Raw genomic sequence first — 16,907 nt, 5'->3', positions numbered from 1 at the left:
AAATGGGGATGAGGTAGAAAAGGAGCGTGAATAATAATGTACATTCAGTGTTTAGAACCTTGCCATCAAAATTAACAAAACTTCTGAATCCACAGCAATAATCCTAAAGCCCTTTCCCTAATGAAATGTGTGAAAAAAAATTATTCTAATATTATACATTTATATAGTCCCTTTGATTAGAGCATAAAGCATTTGATAGCTATTAATTAAATAAGACTCAATAGCATAATTACTTACCTATTATCTGAAACTGAGGCACAAAAAGATTAAGCAATTTGACCATGGTCACACAGCATGTCAGTGGCATAACTGGAAATATGCCTCCTGCCTCTTCACCAAATGCTGGAGCCACCATATAGGCTGCATTTCAGAGTCGGGAGCCAGTTCCAAGGACAGACCACCAGAACCAACAGCTGAAAGACCTTCATGTGCTTTCGGAACTTTGGTTTTCTATCATACCTGGTTTCTATCAGGAACTCATTTAAATTAATTTTCTGATTTTTCCCCTTTGAATGTTCTCAGCTAACCATGCTCTCTAATAGCTGCTCTTTGGCTCCCTCCACAGCTCTCCTCTGCCTTTTCTCTTTGAGCACAAACACTCACTCTCTCCCTCTCCCCACACCTACCCTCCCTATTCTCCTGTTCCCACCAAGTTCCACCTCTGCCCTGCTGCCAACAAAACCAGCTTGCTGATCGTGACTGGACTGGTGACAAACTCTGCCTATTCCTCTTCTTTCCTCTTCCTCTAACTCCAATTAAAAACAAAACAAACCTACTCATTTGTTTGTATTCCCATCCCCTACCCTTTTGGATCATTAGATTGTAAACCCTTCAGGACACTGGTTGCTTCTTTCCACATCTGTATAATGCCCAGCACCTTGGCCCTTGGATGCTATTGTAATATTAATATTGCCTACTCCACAGAACTGAGCCCTGAGTGCCAGTCTCCTGCAATAACCACTAGACAAAGCTTCTTTTATTTTTTGTATTTTCTGAACCAAATACAGGGATTGATTATGATGGAAATAACCTGTGAACAGGTTCTTGAATATTACCTCCGGGATAAGATGGCATCCCCCCAGGTTGGGGAGCTCCAGGGTAGCCCCCCCCAGGTTGGGGAGCTCCAGGGTAGCCTCCAGGCGCAGGGTATCCTGCAGCTCCTGGGAACCCACCACTCGGTGGCGCTGCAGGATATGCACCACCTCCCACAGGAGGGAAGCCTCCAGGAACAGCTGGATAGGGATATTGACCAGCAGGTGGATAAACAGATTCTTGTCCTGTAGGCTAAAAACAGATAATGGAGAAAATACTTGTATATCTGCTAGAGACAGACAAGGGAATAAAGACTCTCTCTCTCTTTCTCTCTAGCTACCAAAGTATGCACAACTTAATTAACAATAAGGTCTGACTTAACAAAGAAGAGAAATTCAAAAATCTCCATTCATGAACTTGCTTTAACTCTTGTTACTGGGTTTAAAAAAAAAAAAGCAGTACTGTTCTGGACACATCAAAATGTATTTGCCTTGTCAAGTGTGAGCCTGATCTTTAACACTCTAACAGCAAGACGAGCAGTAAATGAATTACGGGTCTTGAAACAAGCACATTCAAAATTGACTAGGGTCTCTGAGGGAAGTTCCTGTGGGTTAATAGCCATACATGAGATCTCGGAAATATGCAATCCAAGAGTTACTGAAACTATATTTCTTGACTATATAAACCAAATTGGTTCATTGTAAATCAGTTCTGGACTGGTGCCACTCCCAAACACAGCCCACACATTATGCACAGTTCATACTCACCCACTTCCTGGGATTCGGTTTTAACAACAGAAATTAACAATACAACAAAATTCTATTCAAACCTTCTCAGGCTTGGCTGCTCCCAAGATTCCTACCTCTGGACGGTTCAGCTCACACATTAGATTCTTCCTGCCCAGAGAGCCACTCCCACCTCCCTTATATTTACTTGAGAGAGTCAGCAAAACACACTTAAGCCTTTCCCAGCAGAAGCAAAACCTGCTAGCAAAGTGGGGTATTTAGGAAAACAGTCAGTATGACTTCATGACTTCAAGGCCTGTTGGGACAACACAGAGGCCACACACCTCACCTTGAAGTAAATTGTAATGTAAATTTCTAGCTGACAAACCTAACACTAACAGTGCAAATCATTTTAGGCAAAATAGCAATCATTTCACATTTTAAAATATTTTAAACCTAGCAAAGCAATAAATCCACAATGAATAAGCTGCAATATTTCAGTACAAACTCAAATTAAGATCTTCCAATTATTCATGTAATGAAATCAAGTGTGTTTCTGGGATTGAACTTTAGCATTTCAGAATCCAGTGCAGCACTTTTGCTCATGAAAATAGAGGTTTGTAACAGACAAGGCTGATAAAGCCCTTAACTATAGCTGCACAAAAGGTGCCACTAGAATTGTTAGGACACATTCTGAAGATATTAGCAGATCACTGTACATAAACGATAAATGCTGCTGTGTTGTATGCACAGTATTTGAGTTTGCTGCATATGAATTATTTTCATCACGTCACAGTTCTCAAACTAGCTTAAATTTTCCAGTGCAGCTCATCCATCCACAGGCTTCTAGATTTGTTTTTGATCCTCTTCTGCTAGATTGAAGTTTGTTTTGAAGCTTTTCAGAAATGAAGACCATATAACACTCAAGGCTGCACTGTTAATCTCCATTTCCTAGGCTGTCATGAGCTATGTTTTGAAGAATGGTAAAAAACTTTTGAAATCAGTGTAATGATTAATGATACCTGAATTCAAAATGTATCTGAAAATCTTTATTGATCAAAATACATGTGACAAATGAAGTGTTTTCACAATCTAAATTTGACGTATAGTATGCACTTGTAGAGTAAATGTGATGGGTCTAGCAATAATGCTAGGTAAAAACTCTTCAGTAAAGTTGGGAATGCTACTGCAAACATTCTCTTACTCTCTTCCTTTTTTGTTACTGATGTCCAACTCCTTATATGCCATATATAAGTCATCAGGAATTTCCAATTTAATATTATTTTAAAGGGACAAATCCACTTAAAAAAAAGTCACACTTCTGTCTGAAAACTTTTTGCATTATAATATAATAAATTGTTATAGTAAATGCCTAACATTACTATAACTGAAAAAGTAGAGAAAAGGTATTTCGCTTCTTTCAGATTTGTTTTATTTGTCCATCTTGACAGCACTTTGGATATAGTCAGTTTCACGGTTTCCCCTGTTTGTATTAATCTTTCACACAGAAAGTGAGTAAAGAAAACACATTTAAAAAATAATAATAATATATGTGATTGACAAGACAAGGCAGAAAGCTTAATGGCAGGTGTAGTATCTGAAAATACTTTTAACTCATTTTTTGAATTTGACCAGATTTCAAGCTGTGTACTTTTAAAGTACCAACATAACTTTTCATACTATGAATGTTTACCAACAATAAACCCTCAGTTAGAGATTTTTCCTTAAAAAAAGCAGGGCCTGGTTTTCAGATGTCCTGCACAATTTCAACTTCAGTTGGAATTGTTGGTGCTCAGCACCTCTGGGAAAAAAAGGTTGGTTCTGTTTGTTAAATGGAGATTTGATCTAACAGCATTCAGCTACTCTTCCGCTTCTTAACTCGAGACAGAGGCTGCTGGTAGTACTAATGGCTGGGCTCAGGGGGAGAGGATGCAGGTATCTGAGCTGGGGGGGGCCCACAGCTGGGCTCAGCAAGGAGAAGGTGTGGCTATCTGGGCTGCAGCTGAGCTGTGGGAGGGAGGGGGGCTGGGTGTGTTGGCTGGGGGGGAGGAGTTGTGGGTGTCTGGCCCCCTGGCTGGGCTCTGGGGAGGGGGGGAAGAGTGCAGAGAAACAGGAACTGGGTTGTCATCGGGGTTTCTTTAACTCTATACTCCTGGGGGAGTTTTTGTGTGTGTCTGTATTGTTACAGACATACTTGCTGATAGATATTTTGAAATAAATTACCAAAATAATTGAAACTGGTGTGATTATGTAGTATTATTTTGACAAATAAAATTTGCAGAATTTTAAAATATTGTGGGCAGAATTTTTAATTTTTTGGTGCAGAATGCCCCCAGGAGTATTCAGTGGAATCTTAGATCATCCACTCATGAGTTGCAAAGGGAATGAAGTCCCACAGCCAAACAGCCAAAAGAGAAGACAAATTAGCCAAACTGCTCTGTATCCTCAGCAAAAGACAAGTCCTCATGGTGTATGAGCAAGAAGCTAGATTTTCAAAGATGCTCATTACCCACAGCTCTCACTGAAATTAATGAGAGCTGCAGTTTGCTCAGCACCTCTGAAAAATCAGGCCACAGATCTACAGGGTATTACAGCTGAACCTGAACCACGACCAGATGTGTGAACTCCAGCAAAGACTGATCTAGATTCAAATATCATCTGTATAATAGGCTGAAGCGAAACCCCAGATCTGAAGATCCTTGAACTTCTATATACATGGGGAGTGAGTCACAAAGTTTGGATTCAAATGTAGAGCCAAACTACAGAATAAATACTGCTCTCATGAAAGAGGCACAAGACTATCCAGGAAAACAAAGAAAATCAAGAGAATTGACAAGTTACAAAACAAAACAAAAAAATCACCAAAACTGAGCCAAGCTTCTCTCAGCCTAGCATATAACAAAAGAACTGTCTCTTAGGAGACCATGAAATGCCCTGAATGCGCATTACAGGAATATGCTTTGTTACCTCAATGGACAGAAAAGAATTCTTTACTGCATTAGATTATCTGCACTCAAGCTCATGAACATCTTGAGGGATGATGCTAGAGACTGTAAATCTAAAAATAATATCCTGCATGAAAGTAATGACTATGGGCATGGCTATACTTGCAGATGTAGAGCACAGCCTTCGGAGACCACAGCAGGGAAAACGCTGCTGTGTGTTTACACTGTCAGCTGCAAGTGCACTGGCGTGGCCACATTAGCATCTCTTGCAACGCCACAAAGAGCAGTGCATTGTGGTAGCTATCCCAGTGTGCAAGTGGCTGCAACATGCTTTTCAAATGGGGGGTGGGGTGTGACAGGGAGTGTATTGTGTGTATGTGGGGGGAGAAACAGTGTGTTTTGGGGGGTCTGCTGCTGTCTTGTAAGTTCAGACAGCAGCAGACCCCCCTTCCTCCCGCCTCTCTCTCTCATACACACTCACAACAGCAGCATTCCACAGTAATGGTTTGCTTTGTCCCAGAGCAGATAAGCATGCTGGCTGTCAGAAATGGAGCTTTGAAAGGGATATCTGGCATGCCCGCAGCTGAGTTCAAAACAATGACAAGAGTGGCCACTTGACTTCAAGGGATTATGGGACATTTCCAGAGGCCAGTCACAGCGCAGTAATGCAACACGTTGTCCACACTGACGCCCGGGTGTTTCAGCCGGGGCGCAGCAAGCTTTATGCTTCTCATGGAGGCGGATTACCAGGAGCACTCCAGCTGCAGAGTCCAGGCGCTCTAAGTGCCTTGCCAGTGTAGACACCTCAGGAGTTAGGGCCCCCGGGGCTGCTTTAATGTGCTCTAACTTGCAAGTGTAGCCAAGCCCTAATATTCCCTCAGCACATGGCATGACAGAGGAGAAAGTCACAAGGGTGTGGCCTATACTGCAAGTACAAGGCATTTAAAAAACAGGACATACTTACAGGATATCCAGGGAAAGCAGGATAGCCTGAAGGGGGATAGCCTGGGTATGACATTCTGAAAAAAAAATAAAAACAACATTTTCAGTGACAAGCTTTTGGCTTTAAAGTACAGTGGCATGAATTAGTTGTTTGCGTGCTGAGTACCCATTATCTTGCTTAGGTGCGGAGGTCCGCACACAGCATACTGATATGTATGAATTTTACTTGTCAGCTACTTTTATTTTTTTTAAACTTTTCATTTCAGAACTTTTCAGACACGTGAACCTAATGAGGCAGTTACAAAGGGAAAACCACATATCAATCATGCCACTCAGTGCCACTTTTGTTTCATTCTGTAAGGGTCTGGTCCGGTGAGAGGCTGAGTACCCCCATTTCTCATTGCACTTAACTCCTATTGAAGTTAAGGGCATTCCACACCTTCCAAGATCAGGAGCATCCTATTTTATTTATGAAATTAAAAATGGTTTATGAAGCTATCATTTTCATAACTAAATAAAAATAAGTTTCAATATAATCTTCTAGCACAGAAATAAGCATTTATTTCACACACTGCACTCAGCGAGCAAAAATAACAGAGATCACGTAGCAGGATTCAATTTTTTAAAACCCACAGCATCACTATTTTGCATTGTTTCTCACAAATGATAAATCTTTACTGCTGCAACTGAGAGGGCAACAGGGAAGGCTCCATATCAAAACAGAAGAGATTGATTCCTTAAACCCAAGATGATAAAATATTTTTTTAAACAAAAAACAGTCAGGATAGTTACCTAAACCTGCCAGCAAATCAGAGCTATTAACTGTATGTTTATTCAGATCTCCTGTGTGGTATTATTTCAATGTTCATTAACCGCCTCTCAGCTACCTGCAATCTTTAAAATAATTTGCAAAACCTTATCCTCACCAGATTCCCACTGAAGTAAACATGGTCATTCATAAGAAATATCATGGCCTTTAAAACTTCTACTATGATGAACATCACAAAATTACATTGCTGTCTTGAGCCATAAACAAACCAACCAAAACAGCTAAGTGCTGCATGAAAAAGGTTTTCAAAATCTAAGTTTCAACCTGAAAGCAAATATTTACTAATGAGTAGAAAACACTGAAAATGGAGGTTTATAGCAAATGTTTCCAGACTCATTAATTATTACAATGCAAACAACTACCCAGAAGTCAGGCAAAAACTGAACAGAAACTGAATACTTAGGTTTTATGAAGGTGGGGTGAATTTCACCCCTACATTCTCAGTATAGAATATTCTACAGTCTACAGAATTCTCTAATAAATAAGAAAATTATGTTCTTATTTTAAGAAAATAAGAACATAAGAACGGCCATACTGGGTCAGACCAAAGGTCCATCTAGCCCAGTATCCTATCTTCCGACAGTGGCCAATGCCAGGTGTCCCAGAGGGAATGAACAGAACAGTTAAACATCAAGTGATCCATCCCCTGTCGCCCATTCTTAGCTTCTGGCAAACTGAGTCTAGGGACATCATCCCTATTCATCCTGGCTAATAGCCATTGATGGACCTACCCTTCATGAACTTATCTAGTTCTTTTTTGAACCCTGTTATAGTCTTGGCCTTCAAAATATCCTCTGGCAAGGAGTTCCACACGTTGACTGTGCATTGTGTGAAAAAATATTTCCTGTTTGTTTTAAACCTGCTGCCTATTAATTTCATTTGGTGACCCCTAGTTCTTGTGTTATGAGAAGTAGTAAATAACACTTTCTTATTTACTCTCTCCACACCAGTCATGATTTTATAGACCTCTATCATATCCCCCTTAGTCATCTCCTTTCCAAGCTGAAGCGTCCCAGTCCTATTACTCTCTCTTCATACGGATGCCATTCCATATCAATTTTTTGTTGCCCTTTTCTGAACCTTTTCCTATTCCAATATATCTTTTTTGAGATGGGGGCAACCACATCTGCACACAACATTCAAGATGCGGGTGTACCATGGATTTCTACAGAAGCAGTATAATATTTCTGTCTTCTTATCCATCCCTTTCCTAATGGTTCCCAACATTCTGTTCACTTTTTTGACTGCCGCCGCACATTGAGTGGATGTTTTCAGAGAACTAGCCTGATCTTTAACACTCTGAAAACATCCACTCAATCCCTGGCTGGGATGATTTAGTTGGGGATTGGTCGTGCTTTGAGCAGGGGGTTGGACTAGATGACCTCCTGAGGTCCCTTCCAACTCTGATATTCTATGATCCGCAGAGCACTCTATCCACATCTCCGCCTAGGAGCCAGAGGGACATGTTGCCGCTTCCCGGGAGCTGCCTGAGGTCAGCATTGCCCAGACTCCACACCCCAAACCCCCTCCTGCAGCCCAACCTCCTGCCCCAGCTCGGAACCCCCTCCTACACCCCAAACCCCTCATCCCCAGCCCCACCCCAGAGCCCGCACTCCCAGCCAGAGCCCTCACTCCCTCCTGCACCCCCACCCCCTGCCCTACCCCCGTGAAAATGAGCAAGTGAGTAAAGGTGAGGAAGAGCAAGCAATGGAGGGAGGGGGGGCGGGGCCTTGGAGAAAGGGCAGGGGAGGGGTGTTTGGTTTTCTGCGCTTAGAAAGTTGGCAACCCTAATTCCATCACTGCTACAAACCTGTTCCAAGAACTTTGCAATTAGTGTACGTATTTGATTCCTTTGACCATTTTAACTCTCTCCTCTTTCTTTTCTCTTATAAATAAACCTTTAGATAGTAGACACTAAAGGACTGGCAACAGCATGATTATTGGGTAAGATCTGAGTTATATATTGGCCTGGCTACATGTCTCATCTCTTGGGATTAGAAGACCCCTTTGTTTGATTAAATTGGTTTTAAATAGTCACTCATCATTAAGTCTAGTGTCTGGATGGTGAAACAAGGGCTGGGAAACTGCATTTCTGACTTCTTGCTAACCGATGTGGTGAGAAAGAAGTTTACTTTTGTTACTGGAGTGGTACATCTTATGGAAGAATAACCACCAGTTGGGGGTTGAGTCGGCCTTCTTTTCTCAGCCGTTTGTCCTGAATCTGGCATGCTCAGCTGTGACCCACTGAGGCACGGTGACACTTGTCAAACTCAAAAGTTTCCTCTATTAAGTACAATTTAGATTTTAATTTTAAAATTTTGGGTTTGAATCACTGTCTTCAGATATTTATGCTATTTACACTTTGCATATAAACTCCATTTGACAGTAATAAGACCAGTCAGTTTCACAATTGTTGCTTAAAGGGGCCCCTAGTGTCTGAAAGTGGTTTACCTATCATTACCCAACAAAAATTACTAAAACTGAATGAAAAAAAAATATTTTCAGCTTGTCTACTTTGTTTAATTCCATTAGTAAATTAGCACTTCAAAGCGCTGCCGCGGCAGCGCTCTGAAGCGCTAAGTGTAGTCAAAGCGCCAGCGCTGGGAGAGAGCTCTCCCAGCGCTGTCTGTACTCCACCTCCCTGTGGGGAATAACGGACAGCGCTGGGAGCGGCTCCCAGCGCTGGGGCTTTGACCACACTGGCGCTTTGCAGCGCCGGAGAGGGTGTGTTTTCACACCCTGCTGCAGCGCTGCAAATTTGTAAGTGTAGCCAAGCCCTAAGTAGGAAGCTTGCCACTCTAAGGGGACTGGAAGAGGTTTATGAAACCAAGGATCCTGTTGGTATAGTTTCCATAACATAATTTAAAAGATATCAGATTTAAAATGTATGATAGAATTTGAGCCATACCACAGTCCTGCCTGGACTGCAAAAAATCAACTGTTGGAGGATCTGGTTGCAACACAGTTGTTTCCCCAACAGTTAAAACAGTTTCATTTTGTAGAGCAAATGAGATCCAACAATCCTTTAACTAGGTCTTGAAACATGCTAAAAACATTGACATAAAATTTCATTTTTCATAATTTAAGATTTTAGTACCAAACAAGAAAACTAAACAAATGTTTTAACCTACATGTTTCCCTTTGATTTATTAGTGAAAGCAAAAGAGTGAAAATAGATACCTTCACATGAGGGAGGGCGGGAACAGGAAGGAATTTTAAACTTCTAATTTTCAGATAAAACAGACCAGTTGTTCAAGTTGTCTAAGTCTTTGATTAGCAAGTTAACTGCCAGTTTATGCTTGCGACCACCTGTGACACTGCTAACATATGCAAATAGAGCTGTCTCTATTGTTACCTTTTTAAAAAACTTTCCTCCCTTGCCTTTGTCTATTTATTTGCCTGTTTTGTATTGTCTAAATTGTAGACTATGCGCTCTCTGGGGCAGGGATTGTATTTGTAGCATGGACTGTATTTGTGTTGTAGAAATTTTCATGAGGCTCTAATCCCTATTTGGGGTCCTTGGGCACTATCACCATAGAAAATTTTTTTGTATTTTCTTCGTTTGTTAAAATAAAAAAAAAATCATTTTATTCAATTTGAAAATAAAGAATGTATGATTTAAAAATTATGTAAATGGCTTGCACAGAGGCCATAGTTTCAATAGCAACGCCCATATTACCACTAGACTGGGGTACATTGAACTGGATTGGAGACTAATCCTCAGCTATGGTTCAACACTGTAGTAACCAGTTTTCAAAAGTTAATGTAACCTGGCAGTAACATTTATTGAAATAGTTTTTAGTATGTGCAGATGCTTTTCAGGAGAGAAATTAAATCACTTGCATAATATGGGACTAAGTACTTGTTAAACATTAGCCAGCTATGTGTCCACAGCACATGAACTCACTTATCTCTGAATGCCTTAAAGCAGCTTGCTGCCTTCCTAAACTGTGTCAGGGAGATCTCACAGACCAGTCCTTGAGAAACACTGCCTACTAGAGTATCCCAAAGCAAAACTGAGACTTCACCCTTTGTTAAGAAAGTTTCACATCGCAAAACTGAAAACAGATTCGATCAGAAACCTCTTTTTTTTTTTCCAAATGTAGTTTTAGTTCCATGATTTTTTTTCCTTAAAAGCAGTTTGTGAGGCATGAAATGGATGCCCTCTGAAGCGCCTTCACTGAAACATTATTCAAATATACTTGTAATCCATCCCTGTGCCCCCAGTGACTCAGCAAATAATGCCCACTGAGTTTCAAAACTCTAGAATTATGGATCCTCTTTTCTGTTCAAAAGTGAAACTACCTTTATTTTTCACTCCATGCATCTGATGAAGTGGGTTTTAGCTCATGAAAGCTTATGCCCAAATAAATTTGTTAGTCTCTAAGGTGCCACAAGGACTCCTCGTTGGGTTTGGGGTTTTTTTGTTTTATTGGGTGTTTTTTTTTTAAGAAACCTACAGTTATTCTATAATTATACAATATGAATGAATTGGCTGGAGGAGAGACAGAAACAAGAGCCTGAAAAATATATTTGCACTAGAGAATGACTAGGAAGGTATTCCTGGTAAAAGAAGGTGTCTAAATCATCTTTAATTTTTAAAAAAGTTTCTATCCTCACAATTACAAGGACAGTCTTTCAAATGCAGAGCTGTCTTCTCTAGTCTGCAGACCACTCTAGAGTCAGCCTCCCTTTTTGGTTATAGCTTCCCCAAAGAGCAGTAGAACAGGACTGATAAGACGTGGTAAGTTTCATTATCGTTATTCAGAACACTGTGGACACCTGTGAAATAAGAATTCTGTCAGTTTCACTATGTCCCTGTTTGGAAAAATATGAGCAATAGGGGAGGCACTGAAGCTGTTGGCACTGGACTTCAACAGTGGCCCTCCCTCATGTCTTTCATAATGGCCTAAGACTAGTAAAAAAAAATATTGTAAATCAGAGGGACCACTGCAGAGCTCTCAACTGCCACTTTGCTAGAAACTCCAAAAGCTACTCACAAACTTTAGTTTTCTACTTATGTATTAACAGCCTTTTGTCTGCACTTCTTACAACCTCCAAAGGTCTCCTCCTTAGCAAAAGTGGCAGGAAAGGGGTGTGGACAGCAAAGCAAAAACATATTAAAAATCTAACAGAAAGAGCATGTACAAAGTTGTAGGTGATTCCTTTTACTGGGTTAACTAATTTCAGGAAAGGGAAAAGCATTTACACATTTCTGATTTCTCATCCCTCTCCAAGGGTCACTACAAGGAGAGCCAACAAATGGAGTGAATGTGGCTCAAGCGTAGAGAGCACCTGTAATCACCTCATTACATTGTCCTTTCCACATTTTAGTTACACTTTTCAGTATTTTTAAACAAAACGGAGAGGCCTCATTTTCTAGATAGGTATTAGAAAAAGGATCTGAGAAGCTGAGGAAAATCAGAACCCCCACATACAGGACCCCCATACAGTGTCTACAACTAGGCATCCATGGCATGATGATGGGCCCGTGCCATCGGACTCCAATTTGTGTGGGGCTCAGGTTGTTTCCTTGCTGTGTAGATTTCTGGCTCGGAGCCCGACCTCTGGCACTCTCCCACCTCGCAGGGTCCTAGAGCCTGCCTACCAGACCAGCCAAACATCTACACAGCCATTAAAAAGCCAGAGATGTGGCATGAGTCAGCTGCAGTTGCCAAGGTGCAGTGTAGACATACTCAAACAAGACTGTCTCCATTAGAAAGTTGTACCACTTTAACTATATTGGCATACAAGTAGTACAAGCTCCTAGGGTGGACTAAAGTATATCAGTATAAAGGTGCTACGAGAAGGGAAATAAACTATACCAATGCAACTGCATCCACAGTAGGGTGTATCATTGGTATAACTAGGCTTGGAAGGATTACATTTTTACTGGTAAATAGCAATAACTGTGGATTTCACTGTACACACGCAAGCCAAAGGAAAACATTTCCATCAAAAATCGTTTTACAAATAGGTAACATAAGAAAAATGCTGCTTTAGAAACTGATTTAAGGATATTTACGTTATACATTTTCACACGTGATGTTGACAAATTGTGATTTAACAGTTATAAAGCTTTCACTTTCGGAAATCAACATCGACCGTCAGTCAATATGTCAGCCCCGCTTTGCCCGTAATTTCCCACCACGCAGAAAACGTAAATCAATAAAAATGTTTATAAAAAGCTTAAAAATAAACATCCCCCAGAATCAGGGGCGGCTCTAGGAAGCTGGCCGCCCGAAGCAGGGCGGCATGCCGCAGGGGGCGCGCTGCCGGTAGCCGGTCCCGCGACTCTGGGGGACCTCTAGCAAAGGTGCCTGCGGAGGGTCCGCTGGTCCCGCGGCTCCGGCGGAGCTTACGCAGTCATGACTACAGAAAGTCCGCTTGGCGCGCTGGGGTCTGGAGCCGGCCCTGCCAGAATTATTTCCGAGCCCACCAATGGACTCCAGCCTGAGGCCAGGCGCGATTCTAGCCGGGTGAGGAGCCCGGGGCCGCCGGGCTCATGGAAGGTGGGCGAGGGAGCCGCGCCCCTGTCCCCTGCGGAGGGCAGGCAGGAGCCGGGCGGGACTGAGCTGCCCGCCCCCCGTGTGGGGAGGCAAAGGGCCCGGGCTGGCGACCCGCCGAGCTGGCCTGGCGCCAAACCCCTCGCGTTTCCAGGGGGCTCCCCAGAGCGCGGGCGGCCTGAGACACCGGGGTTACACGCCCGGGCCTGCCCGGCGCTGGGGCGGCCCTGCCCGGGGAATGCAAAGCCCCGAAGCGCTGCCGGGAAGGGAGGAGCCGCCCCCGCGCCCCCCACTCACCTGAGCCGTCAATTCGCTGCCTCCGCACTCGCAAAATGGAGCCTGTAGGGCCGGGCCGCCCCCGCCCCCGCCCCCGCCCCTTCCCCGGGACCCGCCCCGAGGCAGCGCGGAAGGAGGAGGCAGGCGAGCCGCTCTCTGCGGGGAGCCGCGTCCCCCGCTCAGGTTCTGCCTATTGACGCGTAGAGCCGCGGAACAGGGCGATGGGGCTTAACGGAGCTCGCCCCGCGCGGCTGGTGTCGCTGTGGGCTGGGCACATCGCCCAGCCCCCTCGGGCCGGGCAGCTGCGGCCCTAGAGACCCCCCCCCCCCCATGGCAGTATAGGGGCCTGCCGGGGGGCTATTATTGCAGCTGGTACCTGGCCGGAGAGGCCTCCCAGTTCTAGCTAATCCAACCCCCCCCCCCCTTCCAGGGCAGGTAGGGGCCGGGGGGAGATTGTCAAGGAGAGAAAGAAGCGGTGGGCACCTCTACCCGCCTTTGGGGCATGGGAGCGACTCTCGGCTTGGCACGGCCATGTGCATGGGGGCTGTAGCACGTAGGGTGACCAGACAGCGAGTGCGAAAAATCGGGTGGGGGGTAATAAGAGCTTATAAAAAAACCCAAAATCGGGACATCTGGTCACCCAGCATGTGACAGCCTTCCCCAAGGAAATACAGAGAGAACCGCCCCCAAAGCAGCAGCCGGTGTGAGCCAGATACAAGCTAGTTGGAGCATGGGGAACAGGGAGCACAGCACTAGCTTGGAGTCACAGCTGCAGAGGCACTTCTTAGGGGATGAGTTAGCTGACTAGGTTTCGTTAGCAACTCAGCGAGAAGAGTGTGCTCCAGCTCACGGGGGAGAACTAGGACTGCCTACAGGAAAGAAAGGCGGAGTCTCATTTTACAAGAATATCCCGTGACTCGATGGAAGCTTATCCCAAAGCGTAAGGCACCAAGCAACCCTGCTTAGGAGGGTGATCATGTCCCAACAAGTAGTGTAGCTGAACCAACCCCAGCTTGCGACGTTTAGCTACATCAACGTAAATCAAGGGAAATTCCACTGTACCTAAGGGAGTTACTCCAAATTTATATCTGTGTAGTCAAAATCAGAATCTGGCCGACAATGTGGTTAAACATCAAATTTATTCAGATTAGTAATCCAAAAGAAAACATTCCTACGATCAGTTATTGACGAGCTATTTTTCATAATCTACAAGTGCTTGCCTTCTGTACAAAGTGTACATAGTGTTTTTTTACTTTGATTTATTTCTATTTTTACTCCTTCTTTTGGAGTGTTTACTGAACCCATAGCATAGATTTCAAGGCTAGAAGAGACCACTGTGATCATTTAGTTTGACCTCCTGTATAACACAGACCAGAAAATTTACACAAACTAATTCCTTTTGAACTAGAGAAAAAAGGGGGAAAAAATCCAATCTTGATTTTAAGAATTGCCAGTGATAATCTGCCACAGTCCTCAGTAAATTTTTCCAATGCTAATTAACCTCACTTTTAAAGTCATGCTAGGAACAGTTTGACTACTATATTTTTACTCTACCCCATTTACCTTGTGACCGATTATACATTGCTAGTTACTGTCCTTTAACTAAGTTTAGTCTAGTAGGGATCCACCCTTGATAACATACTAGCTACTCTATTACATTAAATAAAGAAGAATCAGGGAGAAACTGATATAATAATTATACAAACAAGCTAGCTGTTTGGCAGCTATGTAAATTCATTTAAGTCACTTGTTGAGAAAAAACAAACACACTACAATCCATCTCAGTGGGAAGCCAGATGCAACTGCAGCCACTAAGCTATTTCTCTTTTAGCACTACTTAGTACAGGCAGCTGAAAGCCTTTCCCCTACCTATTTTCAGCTCACAGGTATGGTAAATTACCAAAGCAAGTGTCTGGTAGCAGGTAAAGAGTCAAAACTGATTCAAACCTTCCCTGGTGGTAGGTGACCATCCCCTCTCTCACCAATGACCTGCACAGGCTTATGAATGACTACATATTGTACATATGTAGCACATTTACCTCTGTGTCTCCTTCCTGTGAGTCCATATGCCTGGAAACCCCTCCTCAAATAGGTCTGTACCTACTTCCACAGTCTTCAAACTCACTTCTTCCAAGAGGATTATCAACTCCAAATCCTGCTCCTAAAATAGTATGAAGGAAACAAACATCTTAAAAAGTTTCAACACAAAAATAAATCAATGCTACCTCAAGCTTAACAGATCACTTTGTTGTTTTGTTGCATTCTATCCTTCATCTATGTGTTGTCTATTTAGACTGCAAACTCCACAGGGCAGAGACCTTGTGCTTTACAGACATGCAAAAAGGATAAAAAGGAAATATTTTTTCCATGCCACATAACTAGACTACCTGCACATCATCACAGGATGTCTTTGAGTGCAGATTCAAAAAAGGATTGACACCTATATGGATAACAATATCTAGAATTGTGGGTTTTAAGAAGGAACCATTGTGATCTAGTCTGTCCTCCTGCATAAACACAGGTCATAAGACTTCCATGAATTATAGTAGTTAATGCTAACAACAATCTGGAAAGGATATTAAGCCTCATGCTCCCAGGCTTCAAGTCAGTCTCTAGCTCTTAGAGATTAGGAGAAGACAATGAAGGCAAACTATCCCACATCTACCTATGGCAGGGTTCTTACACCTTCCTCTGGATCACATGGTACTGGACATCATTGGAGACAGGATACTGGACTGGATAGGAATTTCATCAAGATGAGTTTACCTAGTAAACTGTGGGTGCTTTGAGAAAGCAATAGCCAGAGCAAGATGGTAAGTGGCATGGGTACATATTGTATAAAGAAAACTGAAGATTTGGCAGGAAGATTTGCTAACAAGACTGTAGTAGAACAAGTTCACCTTCATTGGAAGGTATATTTACTCACCATATCTTGTTGACTTCCTCCTTCTGAGAGATAACCCTTCTCCCAACATTACTATCAACAGCACACTGGAAGCAAAATTATATTGTTTCAATAGCATAGCATCACTCTCTCGCTCTCCCTCCCCCCACCCCCTTGAGTAGTGGAATTTCCCCTGATGTCAACAGGAGTTGTAACAGGATTGAGGGCTGTATATATGGACCTAAATAACTCCTGCTATTTGTAGTGCTCTTCACCTGAAGTTCTGAAAGTATTTTACAAAAGATGATTATCCCAATTTATCAGAGGGGGGGGAACCCAAAAGCACAGAGCTTACGTGAAGGCCACCCAGCAAGTCAATAGCAAAGCTAGGCACAGATGCTAGGACTCCTGGCTGCCAGTCCTGTGCACTAGCCTTTACACCTCATTGTCTTCCCTTGTGTAATACAAAGTATAATACAAAACGTCTTCCCAAAGTGTAATACAAAATGTAAGTGATGAGGCAGCAATCATGCTTGGTTTTAACATGTTAAATTTCAGTCAGTGTACAACTGCTGTCAACCACTCTCCCCCACTTTGTAACAGCAATAATTCTGGTCATCTTTGAACTATCAGATCAAAGTACAAAAAGCCAGCAGCGTGTATCACTGAACTAAGTCTAAAATATCTAATATAAAAAACTCCTTGCTGCACCACCTTGTGACCAGATTAATTAAAATGCAGTTAGTCAAGCTTGGCTAAATCGAGTTA

General features: G+C 42.9%; 1 protein-coding gene across 3 annotated transcripts in view; it reads right to left on the bottom strand.

Annotated features, from left to right (window-relative positions):
* The window catches only part of ANXA7 (annexin A7), a 42,536-nt gene extending 26,290 nt beyond the window's left edge, over nt 1–16,246 (bottom strand). The window contains exons 1-4 of one of the 3 annotated variants that reach the window (XM_045023670.1): nt 16,182–16,246; nt 15,295–15,416; nt 5,667–5,721; nt 1,056–1,284 (exon numbers count right to left, since the gene is read on the bottom strand). In XM_045023670.1, the coding sequence (XP_044879605.1) occupies nt 1,056–1,284; nt 5,667–5,721; nt 15,295–15,416; nt 16,182–16,184 (409 nt within the window). In that variant the 5' untranslated portion in view covers nt 16,185–16,246. Of the gene's footprint in view, nt 1–1,055; nt 1,285–5,666; nt 5,722–12,835; nt 12,855–13,276; nt 13,353–15,294; nt 15,417–16,181 lie in introns of those variants that run through there. The other 2 variants (XM_045023672.1, XM_045023671.1) reach the window with 2 other exon arrangements.
* Nucleotides 16,247–16,907: the final 661 nt, after the last annotated feature.

The sequence above is a fragment of the Mauremys mutica genome, chromosome 7 (genome assembly GCF_020497125.1).
Source record: "Mauremys mutica isolate MM-2020 ecotype Southern chromosome 7, ASM2049712v1, whole genome shotgun sequence".
Classification (NCBI taxonomy): domain Eukaryota; kingdom Metazoa; phylum Chordata; order Testudines; family Geoemydidae; genus Mauremys; species Mauremys mutica.
Note: the sequence above shows the minus strand (reverse complement) of the source record. Positions and strands in the feature narration are given on the sequence as shown.